This window comes from Microtus pennsylvanicus, chromosome 8, assembly GCF_037038515.1.
Source record: "Microtus pennsylvanicus isolate mMicPen1 chromosome 8, mMicPen1.hap1, whole genome shotgun sequence".
NCBI classification, from domain to species: domain Eukaryota; kingdom Metazoa; phylum Chordata; class Mammalia; order Rodentia; family Cricetidae; genus Microtus; species Microtus pennsylvanicus.
In genome coordinates, this window is record NC_134586.1 from 20,166,857 (window position 1) to 20,188,181 (window position 21,325).

The 21,325-nt window shown below is 47.3% G+C and overlaps 1 protein-coding gene across 2 annotated transcripts; it reads left to right on the forward strand.

Annotated features, from left to right (window-relative positions):
- The first annotated feature begins 3,496 nt into the window (after positions 1-3,496).
- On the forward strand, positions 3,497-21,137 carry Itfg2 (integrin alpha FG-GAP repeat containing 2). Of its 2 annotated transcripts, XM_075982657.1 has the most exons (12): positions 3,497-4,097; positions 12,562-12,657; positions 13,939-13,980; positions 14,133-14,301; positions 15,275-15,414; positions 15,801-15,949; positions 16,330-16,427; positions 16,517-16,564; positions 16,831-16,922; positions 18,075-18,192; positions 19,263-19,436; positions 19,512-21,137. In XM_075982657.1, the coding sequence occupies exons 1-12, from the start codon at positions 4,002-4,004 to the stop codon at positions 19,613-19,615; spliced, it is 1,326 nt and encodes a 441-aa protein (XP_075838772.1). In that variant the 5' UTR covers positions 3,497-4,001; the 3' UTR covers positions 19,616-21,137. The 2 variants fall into 2 exon arrangements, with proteins under 2 accessions (XP_075838772.1, XP_075838773.1); XM_075982658.1 differs by lacking the exon at positions 16,517-16,564 and having other exon boundaries at positions 3,537-4,097; positions 19,512-19,747.
- Positions 21,138-21,325: the final 188 nt, after the last annotated feature.

Genomic DNA, 21,325 nt, shown 5'->3' on the forward strand with positions numbered 1-21,325 from the left:
TCTACATAGTGAATCCAGGGGCAAATAGATAGTCCTTAAAAGCAGTGTGTATTTGTGAATTGCATGTATCTATGTGTACAGTCGCCATATTGCAGAAGAGGCTGTTAAATTCCCTGGAACTAGAGTTGGTAGTTGTAAGCCACCCATCATGTGCTGAGAACTGAACACAGGTCTTCCCGACCTCCAACTCCAGGGGATCCAATGTCCTCTGACTTACACTGTCATCTGTTCACACACAATATGCACTCACAGACAATGCACATCGTAAGTAAAACCAGGCATGAAGCACTGGGTTAGATCCCCAGCACATGAACCTTGCATGATGGTGCACTTGGGAGGTATAGGCAAAGGGATCAGAAGTTTCAGCTACTTAAGTTCAAGACCAGCCTGAGATAGGTGAGATCCTGTCTCAAAAAAGAAACTTTGCAAAAGTCAAACAGAAATGTCTCCTTGAAGATGAGTTCTCTGAACTAGCCTAAATTACTTTGAGGTCATGTGATTGAGGGCCAGTCTTGAGCCTTTCTACAATACATGGGTAAAAAGCATCCCAAATCCTGTTTTTTCTGGAAAGCTCTTTGAGAGTCCAAGAACTTAAAATTTACTGTACTTTTATAGAACAGTAGAGATGGAAAAGTCCTGTTTATTATAACATTAAAACTGTCTAGTGAAGATGATTTGATAAAGTGATTTAAGTCTTTATAGCCAAAAATAATCCTGCTACATATTGAAGTTTGTCTAGACGATACTACTCATGAGTGTCTTCTAGACACTTGGCCCTTGCTCACCCACACTTGAGCATTTCTGCAGGGAATGTGCTCAGAAAGTCCAGCAGCAACTGCTCTGAGCTTTTACTATAGATTTCTAAGTAATTCCTCTCTGGAAACAGAGTTCTGTAAACTAAAATGAAGTTCTGTAAACTGCCACCTAAATATTTCCAGCCTATGAGGTGTCACTTCTCCTTACATATCTTTCTTCTTCTGCCCCCCACATCATTGTTCACTGCTCGCCTGCTCTTTAAAAAGGCACCTTTTCGCCACCTGCACTAAATATTGTGTTGTCCCTCCACTGTGAGAGTCTTCCCATTCCCATCAGACTGAAGAGGAAAGTCCCTGCTGTGGTGCCCATAAAACCTACAGGGCCTAATGCCTTCTTGGTGCACCTGTGATATCCCCCAGAGAGCACCTCAAGTAAATTGTGTGTCTCATTTCAGCTGAAGGAAAAACTAACACTAAGAACTAGGAAAAAAAAATACTTGTAAGAAAATCATTGCTGGGAAAAGGGATCCAGCCCTTTAGCTATGCAAAGGCCCAGTCATGTGTTCCACGGTGTTGTACTCAAAGGATGTGGGTGTACAGAGACTTGGTGGTTCAATGTGTAAATGCTTGCACAAGCATGAAGACCTTCCAGATCTCTAGCAGCCATGTGAAAACTTGGCATCCTAAGGCATGCCTGCAACCATGAAGCGAAGTGGTGCACAGTTCACTGGCCACACACACTACATGAAGAAGTAAGCTCTGGGTTAAGTGAGAAACCATGTCTCAAGAAGATGGAGAAGCAATTGGGGAAGACATTTCAAAATCAACCTCTGACTTTCACGTATGTCCAGATGGTCAAGCACACTCACAAGTGCACAGACATAACACAAGGCTTAGTTTATACCTTTTTTTTAGGGACATTCTTTCCTATCTAATTTTATTTGGCTCTCTTGATTGACAAAAGACATGGCACCCAAAGTTGTGAATGACATGACATGACCTTCATGATGATAAACAGTTGTACAAACTGGGGCTGGAGAGATGGCTCAGTGGTTAAGAACACTGGCTGCTCTACCAGAGGTCTCAAGTTGGGTTCCCAGCAACCACATAGTGGCTCAACCATCTGCAGTGAGATCTGACACCCTCTTCTGGCCTGCAGACATACATGCAGGTGGAACACTGTATACATAATAAATCTTGGGAAAAAACAATTGTACAAACAACCAGACACTGCGACTGAAATTCCAGAACAAGAACTCCAAATGAAGGGAGATTATTGTGGAGTACTGGGTCAGGAGGTGATTTCAAGGAATTGGGTCAGACCAGCACATACAGTGAGAAGTAGGCTGCTGCTCTACTCTTCTGTCCTAAGAATATTAGTGTTTATCTTATAATTTTATTAGGGAAAAAACAGTAAAAAAAAACTACAACAAAAAAATTACTTATTATATGCAGGCACAAATACTACAAGGTTGATTTTGTTTTCTCCTTAGAAACCTAGTAAGATATTTGGGGGTTGAACAAGGCTGACAAGTAGACAGCAGGTATGTGAGCATACAACCCCTCCATGAATAACAATGAGTTTGTAGCACCAGGCATACCTGTGTGACCTGGACCTTCCAATGGATCTAGCTGCCCCCGCAGCTCACCCCTGACAATAGAAGTTGGTAACCATTTATCCAGGAATGGATTTGCAGTCCCCAAGACTGATTCAGACTTGCCTCCTGCTTGTATTTTTCCTTTGTATTTTCAGCTGTCAGATCCACTGAGACCAAATCCATCATTTTCCCTCTCCTAGAGTAGAAAGGTCTCACTTTCAGCCATCTCGCATTACTTTCAACACAGAAAGGCCATCCAACATACTCAAAGTGTATGTTTGTTTTGGTTGAGAAACCATGTGTAAATCAGCCCAAGCTTGCACATAAAAAAAAAAAAAAAAAAAAAAAGGAGACAGCCTCATGTGTTTCAGGCTGGCCCTAGACTGCATGTGATTGAAGGTAACCCCGAACTTCTGAACTCCTGCCCCTACCTCCCAAGTGCCAGGAAGGTGGTTTTTGTTTGTTTTTATTGTTTTTGTTTGGTTTTTGAGACAGGGTCTCATGTAACCAAAGTTGGCATAGAGCTAGTTCAGGGCTGACTTTGAAATCTTGGTCCTGCCTACTCCTCCTCCCACGTGCTGGAGTTACAGACAAGCCTGACCACATCTGGCTTAGTACTCCTGTTGTCTTACGAAGACACCTCAAAAGAATGGCAGGACCTGACTCAACAAGGTAGGTAACCCAAAGCAGCCAGTCCTGAGAATAAGGATCCCACCTAAACTAGAGTGAGACCGCTTGAAAGAGGAGGCTTTGCGCTGGTCGTGGGGGCTCCACCAAACAAGCCAAAGAATCCCAGCAACGTTCATTTTCCCAGGTGCTGCCCCAGTGACCGGAAAGCCCCTAGCATTTTGGATCAAACATCTCACGTCTACCACTTTCAGCCAAGTTACTCAATCTTGCTGAACGTGTTTTCCACATGGGAAGAAACATTTAAGCTTACATAGCTGTGTTGATTTTAGAGGCGTGCTTTGCAGTAGGCGCTGCTCACAGAGTACACAACATAAAAATTGCTTTTTCATTATAATCCAGAATGTTATATATGTAAGTAGAAACAACTGAGACAAAGCTGTCACAAGTAATACTGTTTACTACTGGAGTCTTTTCCTATTCGCATTTTTGCTGCATGTGATCTGTGCATCACGTGGGTGTCTGGGACGCCAGAAGAGGGCGTCTGGCTTCGGATCTCTTGGAACTGGAGTTAATGACCGGTGCGAGCGCCTCATCAGGGCTGTGAATCGATCCTGGGTCGTCCGCAAAAGCAGCAAGTGCTCTTAATTGCTGAGCTATTTTCCTGGCCTCTTAATTTTTGTTAAATGTGGATTGCAATCCACTACATTGTGTTGATAACTCCTTTTGGATAATTTCATAAAAGAACTGTTCGGAAACAAAATTATGCAACCGTTAATTAATTAAGAGCAACCGTTGATGGTTTGACTCCCCTAAGAGGAAACAGTGCAGTCCCCGGCCTCAGGTCGGCTCGGGCCGGGAAGGCCTGCCTCCTTCCCTAAGGTTAGGCGAAGAAAGCCGGAACTGGAGGCTCAGGCGGTGACGTACACTTCCGGTTTGGTGGCCTTAACGCGCGCCCGCGCGCGGCTGTCGTGAGGACTCGGGGTCGTTAGGCGCGGTGGCCCCAGCCCTCCAGAGTGCCATGAGGTCGGTTAGCTACGTGCAGCGCGTGGCGCTGGACTTCAGCGGGAGCCTTTTCCCGCACGCCATCTGCCTCGGAGACGTCGATAACGACGCGGTGAGTACATGCGCACTGCAAATGACAGCACTTGGGCGGGGCGAGAGGTGGGAAGTAGCTTGTGGTGCGCGTGCGCACTGGAGCCATCATGGCGTGCGAAAGACAAACTTGATTGACAGTCTCAGTCCCTGAGCAACATAGCCGGCGGCTTAATTGGACAGGAACCTCTGGAACAGTTTTGGGTTTGTTTTTTTTTTTAAGTTTTAAATTTTACGTGTAGAATGTTTTGCTGCATGTACATCTATGTACCACATGTGTGCAGTGTCCATAGAGACCAGAAGAGGCCCATTGGACCATTGGATCCCCTAGAAGTGGAGTAACAGACAGCTGTGAGCTGCCACGTGGGTGCTGGGACTCGAACCCTAGTCCTCTGGAAGAGCAGCTAGTGTCTTAACCGCTGAGTCATCTCTTCAGCCATATGTTATGTTTGTTATTAATAATTTTAAAGACTAGATAATTGGTCCTTTTGCCCAGCTCAATGATTTGTCAGAGTAGGCGCCTTGTAAAGCAGCGATCAAGTTCCCTGCATTATTGCTTCCCCTAGTCGAAACACCCTTTCAAAACTCTACCTTTCCGAGCCCCCAATTGGAGACAGCGTTTCTCCAAAACAACCCTGGTTATACTGAACTGCTTTGTAGACCAGGATGTCCTCGAACTCAGAGTGATCCGCCTGTCTCCGCCTCCCAAGAGCTGGGATTAAAGGCATGCGCCACCACCCAGCCAATTTTTTTTATACCAGTAAATTTCGTTTAATAATATCTCTCTACCTATGGCTCTGCCCTCCCGTCCTCTAGGCTACCGTGCTTGCACACTTGTGCACTGGAATCAACAGGTAGACTTCTCTGCTGCGGCAGTCGGCCGCAGATAGCCCACAATCAGTCTTGACCATGCCAGGCTTCTACTGTGCCCACCCAGAATAGACTCAAGTGTCTGGCGACTTCGTAGTGCTACCTGTTTGTTGAATTGCACAAGCTATGCCCACCAACTCTTTTCTTTCCTAGGCAATTGTTCCTTTTCTCATCATTTTTATAAATAAATACAGATTACGGAGGTGGAACGCATGGTTTCACATCTGGGCGCAGTTATTGCTCTGGAAATATTAGAGTTATTAGTATTAGCAGCCCTCCCAATCCAAGTGCTCCATGCCCAGGATTCACCAGACCCACATAGGGAAAAGAATGGATCTGTCCTGAACATGTTCAAGTTCCATTTATTGACACCATTACACAAACAGTACGGAATAGCGACTATCCATTATATCCCCTAATGAAGGGGATACTTTTGAGGAATGCATTGTTGGATTACTTTGTAGTCCTAACATCATAGTGTGTGCTTACACAAACCTGAATGGCATTTATCCTGACATATAGAGCCCACCATTGGCCCAACTCTGTGCTGCATGGGTCTGTATTCATATAGCCCTCGAGATGATTTAAAGTGATATGGTAGCAGTCTGAGGACATAGCTACCAAACACTTCCCTAACCATGAACAAAGCCCTGGGTTGAATTCTTGGTACCACAGAAATCAATAAAAGAATAAAGATTGAGTTGGGCATGGTGGCACACCTTTAGTCCCAGAATTGGGGAGGCAGAGGCAGGCAGATCTCAGAGTTCAAGGCCAGCCTGCTTGACACAGCAAGTTCCAGGACAGCCAGGACTACACAGAGAAACCCTGTCTCCGAAAAGAGAGAGAGAGCGAGAAAAGAAAAGAAAAATTAAATTGTCTAAGAGGTTATGTACAAACACTAGTCTGTGGTTACAGAATTCCTGAAACCAATGCCCCGCAGATACAGAGGTTCAGCTGTACTTTCTGCTCTTCTTATTTTCCTTGCCTACATTGTGAACACCATTGCTATAACATCCTTAAGAATAGGATTTGTGTGTGTGTGAACACCTAAAACTGAAGTTACAAATGGTTGTGAGCTGACGTGTGGAGGCTGGGAAGCAAAACTGGTTTTCTCCAAGAACAGCAAGTACTCTAAACCACTAAGCCAATCTCTTCATCTCCCACGCTCAATAATTTAAAAATTACACTTGCTCATTTGCATGTGTGAGTACAGGGTGAACAGTATAGAGGTCAAAGACCCACACACGCGCCACAGCGCAGTATAGAGGTCAAAGACCCACACACGCGCCACAGCGCAGTATAGAGGTCAAAGACCCACACACGCGCCACAGCGCAGCATAGAGGTCAAAGACCCACACACGCGCCACAGCGCAGCATAGAGGTCAAAGACCCACACACGCGCCACAGCGCAGTATAGAGGTCAAAGAACCACACACGTACCACAGCGCAGTATAGAGGTCAAAGAACCATGCGTACCACAGTGCAGTATAGAGGTCAAAGAACCACGCGTACCACAGTGCAGTATAGAGGTCAAAGACCCACTCACGCGCCACAGCGCAGTATAGAGGTCAAAGAACCACGCGTACCACAGTGCAGTATAGAGGTCAAAGAACCACGCGTACCACAGTGCAGTATAGAGGTCAAAGACCCACGTGTACCACAGTGCAGTATAGAGGTCAAAGAACCACGCGTTCCACAGTGCAGTATAGAGGTCAAAGAACCACGCGTTCCACAGTGCAGTATAGAGGTCAAAGAACCACGCGTTCCACAGTGCAGTATAGAGGTCAAAGAACCACGCGTTCCACAGTGCAGTATAGAGGTCAAAGAACCACACACGCGCCACAGCGCAGTATAGAGGTCAAAGACCCACACACGCGCCACAGCGCAGTATAGAGGTCAAAGAACCATGCGTACCACAGTGCAGTATAGAGGTCAAAGAACCACACACGCGCCACAGTGCAGTATAGAGGTCAAAGAACCACGCGTACCACAGCGCAGTATAGAGGTCAAAGAACCACGCGTACCACAGCGCAGTATAGAGGTCAAAGACCCACGTGTGCCACAGTGCAGTATAGAGGTCAAAGAACCACGCGTACCACAGTGCAGTATAGAGGTCAAAGAACCACGCACGCGCCACAGTGCAGTATAGAGGTCAAAGAACCACGCACGCGCCACAGCGCAGTATAGAGGTCAAAGAACCATGCGTACCACAGTGCAGTATAGAGGTCAAAGAACCACACACGCGCCACAGTGCAGTATAGAGGTCAAAGAACCACGCGTACCACAGCGCAGTATAGAGGTCAAAGAACCACGCGTACCACAGCGCAGTATAGAGGTCAAAGACCCACGTGTGCCACAGTGCAGTATAGAGGTCAAAGAACCACGCGTACCACAGCGCAGTATAGAGGTCAAAGACCCACGTGTGCCACAGTGCAGTATAGAGGTCAAAGAACCACGCGTACCACAGCGCAGTATAGAGGTCAAAGAACCACGCGTACCACAGCGCAGTATAGAGGTCAAAGACCCACGTGTGCCACAGTGCAGTATAGAGGTCAAAGAACCACGCGTACCACAGCGCAGTATAGAGGTCAAAGAACCACGCGTACCACAGCGCAGTATAGAGGTCAAAGAACCACGCGTACCACAGTGCAGTATAGAGGTCAAAGAACCACGCGTACCACAGTGCAGTATAGAGGTCAAAGAACCACGCGTACCACAGTGCAGTATAGAGGTCAAAGAACCACGCACGCGCCACAGTGCAGTATAGAGGTCAAAGAACCACGCACGCGCCACAGCGCAGTATAGAGGTCAAAGACCCACACACGCGCCACAGCGCAGTATAGAGGTCAAAGACCCACACACGCGCCACAGTGCAGTATAGAGGTCAAAGAACCATGCGTACCACAGTGCAGTATAGAGGTCAAAGAACCACGCACGCGCCACAGCGCAGTATAGAGGTCAAAAACAACTTGCAGGAGTCCGTGCTCACATCTACCATGTGGATGCTGCCCAGGGATCAAACTCGGGTTTTCAATATAAAATTGTTACGAAAGGCAAGTGTGAAAAACAAAATATTGTATGTTGAAGGTGTTGGTCCCAGTGCTGTTTTTAAAGAAAGACAAAGCAAATGTGATTGTTGCACAGCCACCAGAAGAGCTATGTGTGTAGTTAGGGGGAAGATGGAAGAAGTTGGGGAAATGGACAAGTTAACAAATGGTCAGCTGCAGCACATGACTGTAGATAAACATTGTTACTGTATGAGGGTGTAGCCCAGTGGCTGGGCACATGTCTAGAACGTGTGGGACCCTGCCTTCCTTCCCCACCACCATGCCAACATAGAAAAAAGAAAGGGAAAAATTTGCTGCTAAGCGAGGTGGTACACATCTGTAATCTCAGTACTCAGGAGGGAGAGGGAGGAGGATCATTGCAAGTCTGTGGCCACCTTGATCTGCACAGCAGATTCCAGGCCACCCAGGACTACATGATGAAACGCTGTCTCAGAATTACAAATAAAACATGGTTTGTGGCCAGGTGGTAGCGCATGTCTTTAATCCCAGCACTCAGGAGGCAGAGGCAGGAGGATCTCTGTGGGTTTGAGGCCAGCCTGGTCTACAGAGTGAGTTCCAGGACAGCCAAGGCTACACAGAGAATCCTGTCTTGAAAAAAAAAAAAACCACTATGGCTTGTGTGCCAGGCAGTGGTGGTGCACACCTTTAATCCCAGTACTCAGGAGGCAGAGGCAGGCGGATCTGTGAGTCTGAGGCTAGCTTAGTCTACAGAGTGAGTTCCAGGACAGGCTACACAGAGAAACCCTGTCTCAGGGGGGGGAAATAATATTAATAATAAAAAAAGCATGCTTTGTGGTCCCCAAATATTTGGTGTTTGGGAATTGAGGACAAAGACTGATTTAAACCTGATAAACCCTTAGTTCTTTGAAGCTCATTTATTTCCTGCTGAGATGGAGGCAGAAGCCAGGAATAAAACATGCTTTTAGGCCACCCACAGAAGCCTGCCTGGATGTGGCACAGCAAGACTCTGGGAGATGAAACCTTTCTCATTCAGCACTGCTGAGCATGGTGGACTTTCCCTCGGGGGTTCTTTAAAGTCGCTGTATGGCCTGGTGAAGCCAGAGCTTAGCTCTGTCAGAGCAACAGATTGATGGGAAGCTGTCAAGTGCTAGAAAGCCGGGAGCCGCCTGGAAATGACCTCTCCTGCATGCTGCCTCAGGTTGCCCGACTGGGTTACATCTGCTTGCTCAGTGTACTTACTATGCTGTTTTATGGTTCTTTTTCTGTCTCTGTGGCTCTGCAAAACCGAGAGGTCCTTCTCACCAAGAAGGGAGGATGGCTGAGCATTCTAGAAACTGAGGGCCAGCTGAGCGTTTTCTTTCTTGGGTAAAGTCCCACAGTGTACCTCCCTGAGGCTGACCTGGGATTGGCAGTCCTCCCCCCCTTCTTCAACCTCTGGGTGCTGGGATTATAGGCATGCACACTGTTCGTTGTAGGCTCCTCTCAGCATTTTACACGTGAAAAAAATGTAAACAGGAACAGCAGATAAAGACGCTTACCACCAAGTCTGGTGATCTGAGTTTGGGCTCTAGGATCCACATGGTAGAAGGAGAGAGCTGTTTCTTACACACCACGTGGCACACATGTGTGTGCATAGACACACACACGCAAGTAAATAAATACATGTGATTTTAAAAATATTTGTTTTGGAAGCACAAAGGCAATTTTATTAAAACTTAAAAACCTGGCAGGCAAGCTTTCAAACAGCAGCAGCTGCCTGAGGTGAAGAAGGGAAAGGCCATGCCATTTTAGCAGGAAATGAGGTCAGACACATGACACATGAGCAACTGCATGGGGGGAGGAAAGCCTGAAATGCCTTCCAAAAGCTCCAAGTGTGAGGGAACGCATGCTTAGAGAGGACAGAGGCAGGGGAAGTTGCGCTTTTCTGGATAATGCAGAAAAGCAGGCATGCATGCAGCCCTACGTGACTATGGCCCTATATGTAAGTTGTTTGGTTTTTTCTTTTTTGATTTATTTATTTATTACTTACAGTGTTCTGCCTGCATGTATGCCTGTAGGCCAGAAGAGGGCACCAGATCTCATTACAGATGGTTTTGAGCCACCATGTGGTTGCTGGAAATTGAACTCCGAACCTCTGGAAGAGCAGGCAATGCTCTTAACCACTAAGCCATCTCTCCAGCCCCGACCCATAAGTTTCTGCTTTAAAATTTTTAAGAAAAGTGTATTCACTGTTGGAGAGGTGGCTTGGTTTCTAAGAGTACTGGCTGTTCCTCCAGAGGACCCCAGTTTTAGTCCCAGCACTCGGGCTCACAACTACCTGTAACTCCAGTTCCAGGGGCCCTGACACGCTCTTCTGACCTCTGAGGACACATGGCATGCACAAGGTGCACAGACATACATGCAGCCAAAACACCCATACACATAAAATAAAAATAAATCTTTTAGAGCAAGAGAGAGCTGGGTTTGGTGGGGTGTATACCTTTAATCCCAACATTCAGGAGGCAGAGGCAGGCCCATCCCTGTGAGTTCAAAGCCAGCCTGGTCTACAGAATTAGTTCCCATAACAGTCAGTGCTGTTACTCAGAGAAATCTTGTCAAAAAAACAAAAACAAGACAAAACAAAGAGAGTGAGAAACAGAGAAAGGGGTAAGAATGGGATCAGAAAGATCTGTGTAAAAATCCAACAGTTGCACTATGAATCCTCTCTCCATGGTGTCTGCAAAAGTTCTCAGCTGACTAATTGAGACCTCAGCTGTCAGGGCTGTAATAAGCAGAATATATGCTGCCATTCCCTTTTGTTGTTGTTGTTGTTTGGTTTTGGGTTTTTGTTGTTGTTTGGTTTTTCGAGACAGGGTTTCTCTGTAGCTTTGGAACCTGTCTTGGAACTAGCTCTTGTAGCCCGGGCTGGCCTCGAACTCACAGAGATCCGCCTGCCTCTGCCTCCAAGTGTGGCATTAAAGGCTTGTGCCACCACTGCCTGGATTCCTTTTTTGTTTTTTTTGTAACCTTGCACAAAACTCCCATAACTATTTAAAAATACATTTTTAAAAGTCAAATCATTATGTCAATCCCAGTTTGTCTCAGATTTCTTTGTTTTTTCGGGGAGGGCTCTCAGATAGCTGGCTCTAACAGATTTATGTCACTCCTTACTGTAGATCACCACGTTAATGTTGTTGATCGCTTAAGAATCTAACTTTAGCTTCCTCTCTTTGGGGAGACATTGTCTTCTTCCCAAGAGAAGATCAGGAAATTGTAGAAGCAGGGCTTGGAGCCACCTGACTCCCCAGATGGATTAGCCGTGGTGGGGAGAGGCTCTGTGAAGGGACCCTTCCTCCCCCAGAGCCACGAGACTGACACCAGCAACACCTTCAGGCCCCTCCCTGAGACAGATCCATTCCTCTGTGTTCCGATAATGAAAATCATTAAAACTCAGGGGCCTTGTAAGAAGAGATGGGACCCTGGGAACTGACTTTGTATTTTTGATGTCTGACAAAATAGGAAGCCTGAAGTAATATTTTTCCAAAGTTCACTATTAGACTGTTTTCAAAACGCGTAGCATTTGTAAGGGACCAGTGAGTGTACAAGGTCAGGCATTTTTGGGCGGAGAGCTGTGCTGCTAGTTGATCTACCTGGATCACTGCTCGCGTAGAACTTTTCCATTGCGCACTCACGGAAGTAAGGTCTGGGAAACTGACTGTGTTGGTTCCAAAATATTTGTTGTTGGGTTCCTTTTACTTCACCTGTGCCAGGCAACTGCCCTGCTACTGAAACACCCCTAGCTCCTGAGCAATCAATCTCAGAAGATTTTTTTTCCCCGTGAAACATGTTCTTACTGTGTAACCCAGGCTGGCCTTCAACTTGCTACCCTCTGGCTTCCATCTCCTGAGTGCTGGGATCACAGGCAGATCTACCATACCTCTCAATGCCTTTTTTTTTTTAAAAGACAGTATTAGGCTGACCTTAAATTTGCTACGTAACTTGAGAATGGCCTTAAACTTCTGACAACGTGCCTTCACATTTACCTCTAGTGCTGAGTTTATGGTGTGTGCCACGATGCCTGTTTTCTCTCATTTTTTGTTTTTTTTTCCTTTTTTTTTTTAATGTTGTTTTTCTTTTGATTTTTGAGACACTATGTGGCCCTGACTGTAGACCAGATCCTGTGCCTCTGCCTCAGGAGTACAGGGACCAGAGCAATGCCATCACACCCAGCAACCATGCCTAGTTTTATGTGGTACTAGGGATAGGACCAGGGCCTCAGGCGTTTTAGGCAAAGCACGTTACCAACCAAGCTACACCTGCAGCCATCAAAGGCTTTCTTTTATGTTTTTTTGTTTTGTTTTTTGTCTGTTTGTTTTTCGAGGCAGGGTTTTTCTGTGTAACTTGGGCTCCCTGGAATTTACTCTGTAGACCAGGCTGGCCTCGAACTAACAGAGATCCACCTGCCTCTGCCTCTTAGAGTGCTGGGATTACAGGCATACGCCACCACTGCCCAGCAATGTTAGGTGTTTCCATGACAAACTAAACTGAGAAGTGGTTGCTGGGATTCTGTAAAATTCCTTCCTAATATTGTTCTCTCTCCATTTGCAGTTAAATGAACTAGTGGTGGGAGACACCAGTGGAAAACTGTCTGTGTATAAGAACGATGACAGCCGGCCGTGGCTCACCTGCTCCTGCCAGGGAATGGTCAGTCTTTATCTCTGTGGGCTTGGGAAGGAGCCAGGATACCTTTGTGTTGGTCTGCCAAGGAGTCCCACAGGGGATTCCCTAGCAACTCAGCCGAGTTACTGCTTCAGAGTTGTTTTCTGGGGGAGGGTAACCCCAGAAATTGCTCTCATCTGTCCCTCTTTCAACTCTCTCACAAGACTATTATCTTACTTTGCTTTCTATTGCTGTGATAAAGATCATGGCCAAAAATAACTTGAGGAGGAAGGAGCTTATTTAAGCTTACAGTTTATAGTCCATAGTGAAGTCGGAAGTGGGGGCAGGCTCTCCAGGAGGAAACCTGGAAGCACGAACTCAAGGAGAGCATGGAACTGCTTGCTGGCCTGCTTTCTTAGACAGCCCAGAACCATCTGGCCAGGGTTGGGCCCTCTCACATCGGGCATTAATCAAGAAATTGCCTACAAGCAATCTGATGGAGGCATGTTCTCAACTGGGGTTTCTCTTCTCATATAACTCTAGCTTTTGTCAGTTTGACAGGGGGAAAAAAGACAACTATATTGTCCTTCATGTTGTAGGATGAGCTTGCTGCTTTATGGAGGCTGCCTAAGATTTCTGATAGTATGCAGTGCCGCTAACAACAAGGATGCATTCTGAGAAATGCCTTGTTAGGTTCCTTTAACATCAGGTGCCCACCGCAGCATTTATATAAGCTAACACAGCTACTGTGTTTCCTTAGTTTTATGAGGGGGGGGGGTCTGGCTTTGTAGCTCAGGCTGGCATCCTCCTGCCTCGGCCTCTTAACTGACACCCAGCTGTGTGATGAGATCTTATAGGTCTACCATAAGATATGTGATGTTCTGTCGACTAAAATGTCCTTATACAATACATGACTGTATAATAAAAATGAGGATGATAATTGGAATAATCTAGAAATATAATAATCAGGCTATTTTCCTATTTGGTGGGGTTTTTTTTTGCGTGGGGGCGGAAGGGGGGTCTTATAGGACGTTGTCTTGCTGTGTAGCACTGGCTGGCCTGGAATTCATGGCAGTGCTTCTGCCTCAGCCTCCTGAGTGCTAGAAGAGCACAGGTGAGCACCACACAGCTAGATTTTATTCATTTTTACCTAAGTCTGAATTTTTATCTGCTTGAGTCTTTGTATTGCTGTATGAATAAACCAAATTATATAGCTCAACATGTCTATCAATAAAAACAATTCATTATAGGTCATGTGACGCAAGCTTTAGGTGATTAGGAAAGAATGCCATCATTCCTTCATCAGCCTCCTTTTCTCTCTTGCAGTTGACTTGTGTTGGGGTCGGAGACGTGTGTAATAAAGGAAAGGTAAGGACGCGGGGCTTCTCTGGCTAGGGTAGAACCCCAGGTCCTTGCCTCCAGTGCGACTCCTTGGGAAGGTCGGCCCTGGCCTTTGAGATCTGCTTCTTAGCCCCCTCCCCACCTCATGCACCTCTGCTGTACCTCTCTCTCTCTCCCAGAACCTGGTGGTGGCCGTCAGCGCAGAGGGCTGGCTTCACTTATTTGACCTGACATCCACCAAGGCTCTGGATGCTTCTGGGCACCATGAGACTCTTGGAGAAGAACAGCGTCCTGTCTTCAAGCAGCACATCCCAGCCAACACCAAGGTCATGCTGATCAGTGACATTGGTGAGCATGAGCAGCCAAGGAGCAGGGACTGGGCAAAGGGGGAAAGTTGGGTCCATTTTGTACATTGTTGTGTGTTTACTTTTTCTCTTTTTATTTGGTTTTACTTTATTTTCATTTATTGTATAGTTGAGGCATAGTTACTGAGCTATAATAACTAGGAGCTACGGACCTAGTGTGAGCTAGGAACCGTTCTGTGTTCTAGAATTACAAAGTGAATAAAGCAAGCAAAAAAAAAAATCATACCATCTTAGATTGTTCTGGGAAGAGATAGAATAAATTTTATAAGAAAATTAAATAATGAAGCTGGGAATTTGGCTCAGGATTACAACACTTGTCCAGCGTGACCAGGCCTGAGTTCATCCCAGCTGAAAATCAGTCATTCAGTGCTATAGTAGAAGGTAACAAGTGTTGGGATAAAATAAATCAAAGGGCTGAGGATAGCAAGGTATAGACAGCAATTTAAAAGATTTCTTTGTATTTAATTATGTGTAGGTTTGTGTGTGGGTTGTGCACATGAGTGAAGGTCAAAGCCCTGTAGTTGGAATTACAGGAAGTTGTGAGCCATTTGACATGGTTATTGAGAACCTAACTGGGGTCCTCTGGAAGAGCAGCAAGTACTCTGAACTGCTGAGCCAGACCCAAGAGGTAGCGATTTTAAATAGAGTTGTCAGGGACATTCTTGCTGGAAGGTGGCATTTGGGTAAAGTGACAAGGGTGAGCTTAGCAGCATGGGACTGCTGCTTGACTAGAAGTTATCTAGGTAGGAAGCATGTGCGATGGATGTAGGAAACAGAGAGCAGAGATGATGAACCCTGCGTAGCATTTCAGTGAGAAACGGCACGAGCACAAGACCAGGCCGGAATGGGCAGTTACCACAGGGTGTGGTTCATGGCCCAGAAGACTGGACTCAACTGAAAGTGCCGGGACTGCCGGCTGTGGTTCGGCTGCAAATCCATTGTTTCTGTGCCCACAGATGGAGACGGGTGTTACGAGCTAGTGGTAGGATACACAGACCGTGTGGTACGAGCCTTCCGCTGGGAAGAGCTGGCTGAGGGGCCTGAACACCTGACAGGGCAACTGGTGTCCCTCAAGAAGTGGATGCTGGAGGGTCAGGTGAGAAGCAGAGTTTGGGGACCTACGCTAAGAGCCAGTGAACAGAAAAGTCAAGAGGAGGCTTGTGGAATGTGGGGTCCATCTGGGAAGAAGGAAAATGTCCTTGACAAGAGAGGTCCAGCATTCCTAGGCTCTCAGTGGAATTTTAGTAACGGGCAGAGTGCAAAGACTGCACTGAGAATTCAGTGTGTGCTGTGGGGCACACAGCAGGAGCCTGGTTTGGGGTGGGTGGTGCCAGACAAGATTCATGGACCTTAGAACTCCTCCTATCCCCATCAAACTAGAGGCTAATTCTCAGAAGCCTTGCCTGTGTTTCCCCTGGTTCTGGCAACAGAGTCTCCCTCCCTTCCTGATCTGCCCCCGTTAAGACTCTGTTCTCGGTGCAGGTCGACAGTCTCTCTGTGACCCCAGGGCCTCTGGGTGTGCCTGAACTGGTTGTGTCACAGCCAGGGTGTGCTTACGCAGTTCTGCTGTGTACCTGGAACAAGGATGCTGGCTCCCCTCCCGCCTCTGAGGAGGCCACAGGAGACAGTAGGTAAGGGGATGAGGTGGTGGGTGCATCAAAGTAAGGGCAGGGTGACATGGTAGTAGACAGGCCAATGCAGGTGCCAAGGCTCCATCATCTAAGCCACAGCCCAAGCACTTGGCCCTTTTAGAAAAGACTGTTTAGGACCAGGAGTCCTGGGCTTTAACCTTGCGACATCTGAGCACCATGAGCCGGTCTTTGCAGAGATTCCACCATTCGGATTCATTCCTCCCGGCAGCCCCATCACCCTTCCTTCCTTTTCCATGAGTCAGAACGGGTCAGGGGTGAGCTTCTGAAAGTGAAGCTCCTGCAGTGATGGTGGATATAAAGGGCCTAGAGAACTCAGTTCCCTTGGCCTCCCATTGGCCCAATGTCTTTCTTACCGACAGGGAAACCCCAGCTGCCCGAGACATAGTGCTGCACCAGACATCTGGCCGGATCCACAACAAGAACGTTTCCACTCACCTAATTGGCAACATCAAACAAGGTAAGGAAGGGGAAGAGCTGAACAAGGCAGTTGTGGGAGAAAGGAGACCCAGGGCCCTGCCCTCATTCCTACCTCCATCCCCCCCACAGGTCATGAAACTGGTAACTCAGGCCTCTTTGCCCTGTGCACCCTAGATGGTGAGTAGTCCTGGGCTGGGTGGAGTGGGCGGGTCATGAGCAGACACCCTAAGGGGTCTGCTCAAAGGCCCAGCATATACATATATACATGCACACATATGCATACACACACACAGCACCCCCGCACACCAGCACACACACACACACACCACACACACATACATACAGGCACACATACATACCACACACAGTCACACACACTCACTCATATACACATCCCAGCATGCACACACACACATTGTCACACACCACCTCTCTTCCTGCAGGGACGCTGAAGCTGATGCAGGAAGCAGATAAGCTCTTGTGGTCTGTACAGGTGGATCACCAGCTCTTTGCCCTGGAGAAGCTGGATGTCACGGTGAGTGGACTTTTTCCCTTTCTGAGATTCATTTATTTATTTTTATGTGCATAGATGTTTTGACTGCATGTATGTCTGTGTACCACATGTATGCCTGGTACCCACAGAGGCCAGAAAAGTGCATCAGATCCCCTGGAACTGCACTTACAGACAGTTATTAGCTACTTTGTGGGTGCTAGGAATCAAACCCAGGTGCTCCAGAAAAAACGAGCCATCATTCCAGCCTCATGAGAAGACATTTAAATGTAGCCGTGCCCACATCCCAGGCAACAGTGAACCTTTTTCTTAGACAAAATGAATGTGTCCCTCTCTTTACACGCACGTGTGCCCTTATAGCACAGGATTTAATACTTCTCTTTGAGGCTACTGGAAAATCGTTAATGCCTTTCAACCAAAAATAATAGTCCTAAAGAAAGCAGGCTACAGGTCTAGAAGTGGGCTATTTGTCACAAATGTGGCTGAGTCTTGTGGTTTCTTCTTGTCCACAAGTCTGTTTTTTATCAGTGTAGCCCTCAAATGACAGGGCCTACATTGCTCACACTGTGGTGTGTGCTCCATGGCTTTGACCAGTAGAACAGATCTGTGTTTGGGTCTTGCCCCTGCCTGTGACCTTGGGCTTTATTATTCCTCTAAGAGAAATTTCCCAGTATAAAACTGAGAATAAGGGGGTGGTGGCGCACACCTTTAATCCCAGCACTCAGGAGACAGAGGTAGGTGGATCTCTGTGAGTTCGAGGCCGGCCTGGTCTACAAGAGCTAGTTCCAGAACAGGCTCCAAAGCTACAGAGAAACCCTGTCTCGAAAAATCAAATAAAACTGAGAATAATGTTTGCATCATAGTGTTGCTTTGAACATTAGGCAAAGTAGATTACGATTGCCCTGTTGGGCACTTGGCACATGGAAGAACTACCCCAGTTTGTGGTTTGCCACCCAGGGTCAAGCTCACGGTTCTTATATCTCACTGCTCCACCCCACCATCAGATCTTTCGTTCTTTTCTGACACAGGAGCTCGCTATGTGCTGTGTAGCCCAGGCTGGCCTCTGCCTCTGCCTCTCAAGCTCTGAGATTACAGGTGTATGCTCCTACATCTGACTAAGTCTCTTTCTAAAGTAGCCCCTGACCCTTCTGGCACCCTGTCTTTGACCTTTTTCAGGACAATGGGCTTGAGGAGGTGGTAGCGTGTGCCTGGGATGGGCAAACATATATCATCGATCACAGCCGCACTGTCGTCCGCTTCCAGGTGGATGAAAATATCCGTGCCTTCTGTGCAGGTGAGACAGTAGCCTCTGAGCTCAGCTGCTCAAGCTTAGTAAATGTGCTGGAAAGTGATTGACTTGTTTCCATTAAGTGTAGCCCAAACACAAATGGGTTCCTTAGTTTTCATTGGTGGGTGATGGATGGGTACCACGCTCCCATCTTGATAGTTTGTATTTTTAATTTGGATGGGAAATTTTATTTATTTTTATATGTCTAAATGTTTGCCTGAATGTATGTCTATGTATCATGACTGTGCAGTGCTCACAAATGCCAGAAGAGGGTATCATATCCTCAGAACTCGCAGTACAGATAGTTGGGTGTTAGAAATTGAACCTGGTCTTCTGAAAGAGGAGCCAGTGTGCTGAGCCATCTCTCCAGCCCCATCGTGGCAGTGTGGAATGAGACGTAAGCACAGTGAGGGCTCCGTCTCTAAATGTGTGAAGAGTGGGATGACTGTGGGAGAATGTTTCCAGCTGATCATGGCAGGCTGAAGAAAACACTTCCCGAGTGTTCTCTGTAATCTTAAATTCGGGACTTTGGAGCTGCAGTAGCTGTTTGGGTGGCAGGGATATATCTGGCTAATAAAATGACAATGCGACAATGGGCTGACAGTGTACAGTTTGGTGGTAGAACCTTGACTGACAGGTACAAAACTGGGCTCAATCGCCAGGACCCCAAAATAAATGGAAGGAGCTGGAAAACACCCCAGTTACCTGAAAGGTTGGTGTGTGCTTTGGAAGGAAGAAGCAGGCCAAGAAAAGCCTTTCTCTCCGGTTATTTTGTTAACCTGCCCTTTGCACTAGCAGGGCTGTCTCTTTTACTCCAGAGTACCACCAAGATGAGAAGACCTACAAATACATCTTTTGGGGTGCTGACTGTGTCTTTCCCATATCTAGAATGTGATATGTTTTACCATTTTACATACTATACTGGGTTCTTAGCAGAGAAGAAATAGGAAAGGGGCCTTTGTTGATTGATCTCTGTGAAGGGCTAATACTGCTGCCTCTGATGTCTTCTTGTCCTTACCCTCCTCCCGCCACCAGGACTAAGTCTTGACATTTGTCTTCTTGCCCCTGTCTCCCAGGCCAGTATGCTTGCAAAGAGGGCCGCAACAGCCCCTGCTTGGTATACGTCACTTTCAATCAGAAGATCTACGTGTACTGGGATGTGCAGCTGGAGCGGATGGAGTCCACTAATCTGCTGAAGCTGCTGGAGGCTGAGCCTGAGTACCACAGCCTACTGCAGGAGCTGGGTGTGGGTGAGTGTCAGCACAACCAGTGGCCCCGCACCCGGAGGCCTGGCAGTCTCTCACCCATCTCTTCTTGGTCTTCAGATCCTGATGACCTCCCTGCAGTCCGTACCCTGCTTCACCAGACTCTCTACCATCCGGACCAACCGCCACAGTGTACCCCCTCAAGCTCCCAGGACCCCACCTAGCTGGACTTGACCACTTAGCTGATGAAGGATCCTTCTGAGCCCCCACCCTACCCCCAAAGTGATCCATGGTCTTGGCCGGATGGGGAGTGCATATTACGAAGGAGCAGGACCTGGTTCTTGGCATGGACGGATGGTGGCACCCCTGAGAGCCTTTGATGACATGACGAGAGCCTCTGATGGGTGCCCCGTGGTTGCCACCCGCATCGCAGGATTCCAGTCTCACAAATCACCCAGCTCCCTGTGCTTCCCTCCCCACGTTCTTACTCTGATTGCAGAAAACAGGCTTGTTTGTGAGAAGAGGCAGCAAACCTTTTCCATGGTGCCAACACCTGAAAGGGCACCAGGCTTCAGGCCTGAGGGACTGCAGGATCAGTGGATGAGCCCTCACCTCTCCCAGCCCCAGTGAGTGCCCACTTTTGCAGCATAGCTCCAGGCAGCTGACATGAGTAATCACTGCAGGAATGGCAGAGTGTTTGTTCACAGTTCTGAACGGGCATCCTTCAGGGCATTCTTCATTTACTGAAGCAACCAGGTCAGGGCTTTCTCATTTTGCTGTTCTCTCTCTCTCTTGTTTTGGTAGTAGTGGTGGTGGTTGGGTTGGTTTTTGTTTGTTTTTGTTATTGTTGTTGTTGTGTGTGCAGAGGTGGAGCCCAGGGCCCTGCACATGCCAGCCAAGCACTCTGCTATTCAGCTGCACTCCAGCCCTGCCATATTATAAAATTGTTTTTTTGTTTTTGTATTTTTGTTGTCGTTGTTGTTAGTTTTTGTTTGGTTTGGTTTTTCAAGACAGGGTCTCTCTGTAGCTTTGGAACCTGTCCTGGAACTCGCTCTGTAGACCAGGCTGACCTCAAACTCACAGAGATTTGCCTGCCTTTGCTTCCTGAGTGCTGGGATTAAAGGCACGCGCTACCACCTCCCAGGCCCAAGCCTTTGACAGATTGTGGCTAGAGTGTATGTGTGTGATGTGTGCGCGGATACATTTTATCCCTGCACACCTGGGTAGTGGAGTATGGAAACCAAAAGAGGATGTCCAGTCTCCTGCATTCTTTCTCTCCACTTTGTTCCCTTGAGACAGGGTCTCTCTCTGGACCTGAGGCTTTCTGCTTCATCTAGCCAGCTGATCAGTAAGACAACTGTTTGCCTGTGTCTGCGCCACACAGTGCTGGGCTCACAAGCATCTGAGCAGCATATATATGTGTGTGTGTGTGTGTGTGTGTGTGTGTGTGTGTGTGTGTGTGTATAATTTTTGTTTTATGCTCGTTGGTCTTTTGCCTGCATGCGTGTATGTTGGTGTGAGGGCATCAGAAGCCTTGGAACTGGAATCACAGACAGGTTTGAGCTGCCATGTGGGTGGTGGGAACGGAACCCTTTTTCATGGGTCTTGGCTTTGAATCCAGGTTCCCATGCTTGCATGGAAGTGCTCTTCTCTTTCTCACTAAGGAATCTCCCCGGCCCTCAGGGCTTTTGAACTAAGTGAAATGGAGTAAAATAAAATGGAGAACGTCAGATCCTTTGTTCACAATGGAGGTAAATATTGATTTGTTGCAATTGCATGTGTATTTGTGTAGCACCTATAGTGTAAAATGTACTTCACAAGCCTGTGTTCCAGCTTGGGAGAGGGACCCCATTCACACTTTCCCTGTGGGTCTGACGGCAGAGGTTCTATGGGCTCCTGGAGTTAAGGAGGAAGAGACCAGAGAAGAACATGGC

Bases quoted from the DNA above. Each gene is read 5' to 3' on its own strand.
- Itfg2 (XM_075982657.1), top strand. From the start codon at position 4,002: ATGAGGTCGGTTAGCTACGTGCAGCGCGTGGCGCTGGACTTCAGCGGG. The intron at 16,428-16,516 runs GTAAGGAAGGGG...TCCCCCCCACAG, and splicing joins AATTGGCAACATCAAACAAG to GTCATGAAACTGGTAACTCA. The intron at 19,437-19,511 runs GTGAGTGTCAGC...CTTGGTCTTCAG, and splicing joins ACTGCAGGAGCTGGGTGTGG to ATCCTGATGACCTCCCTGCA.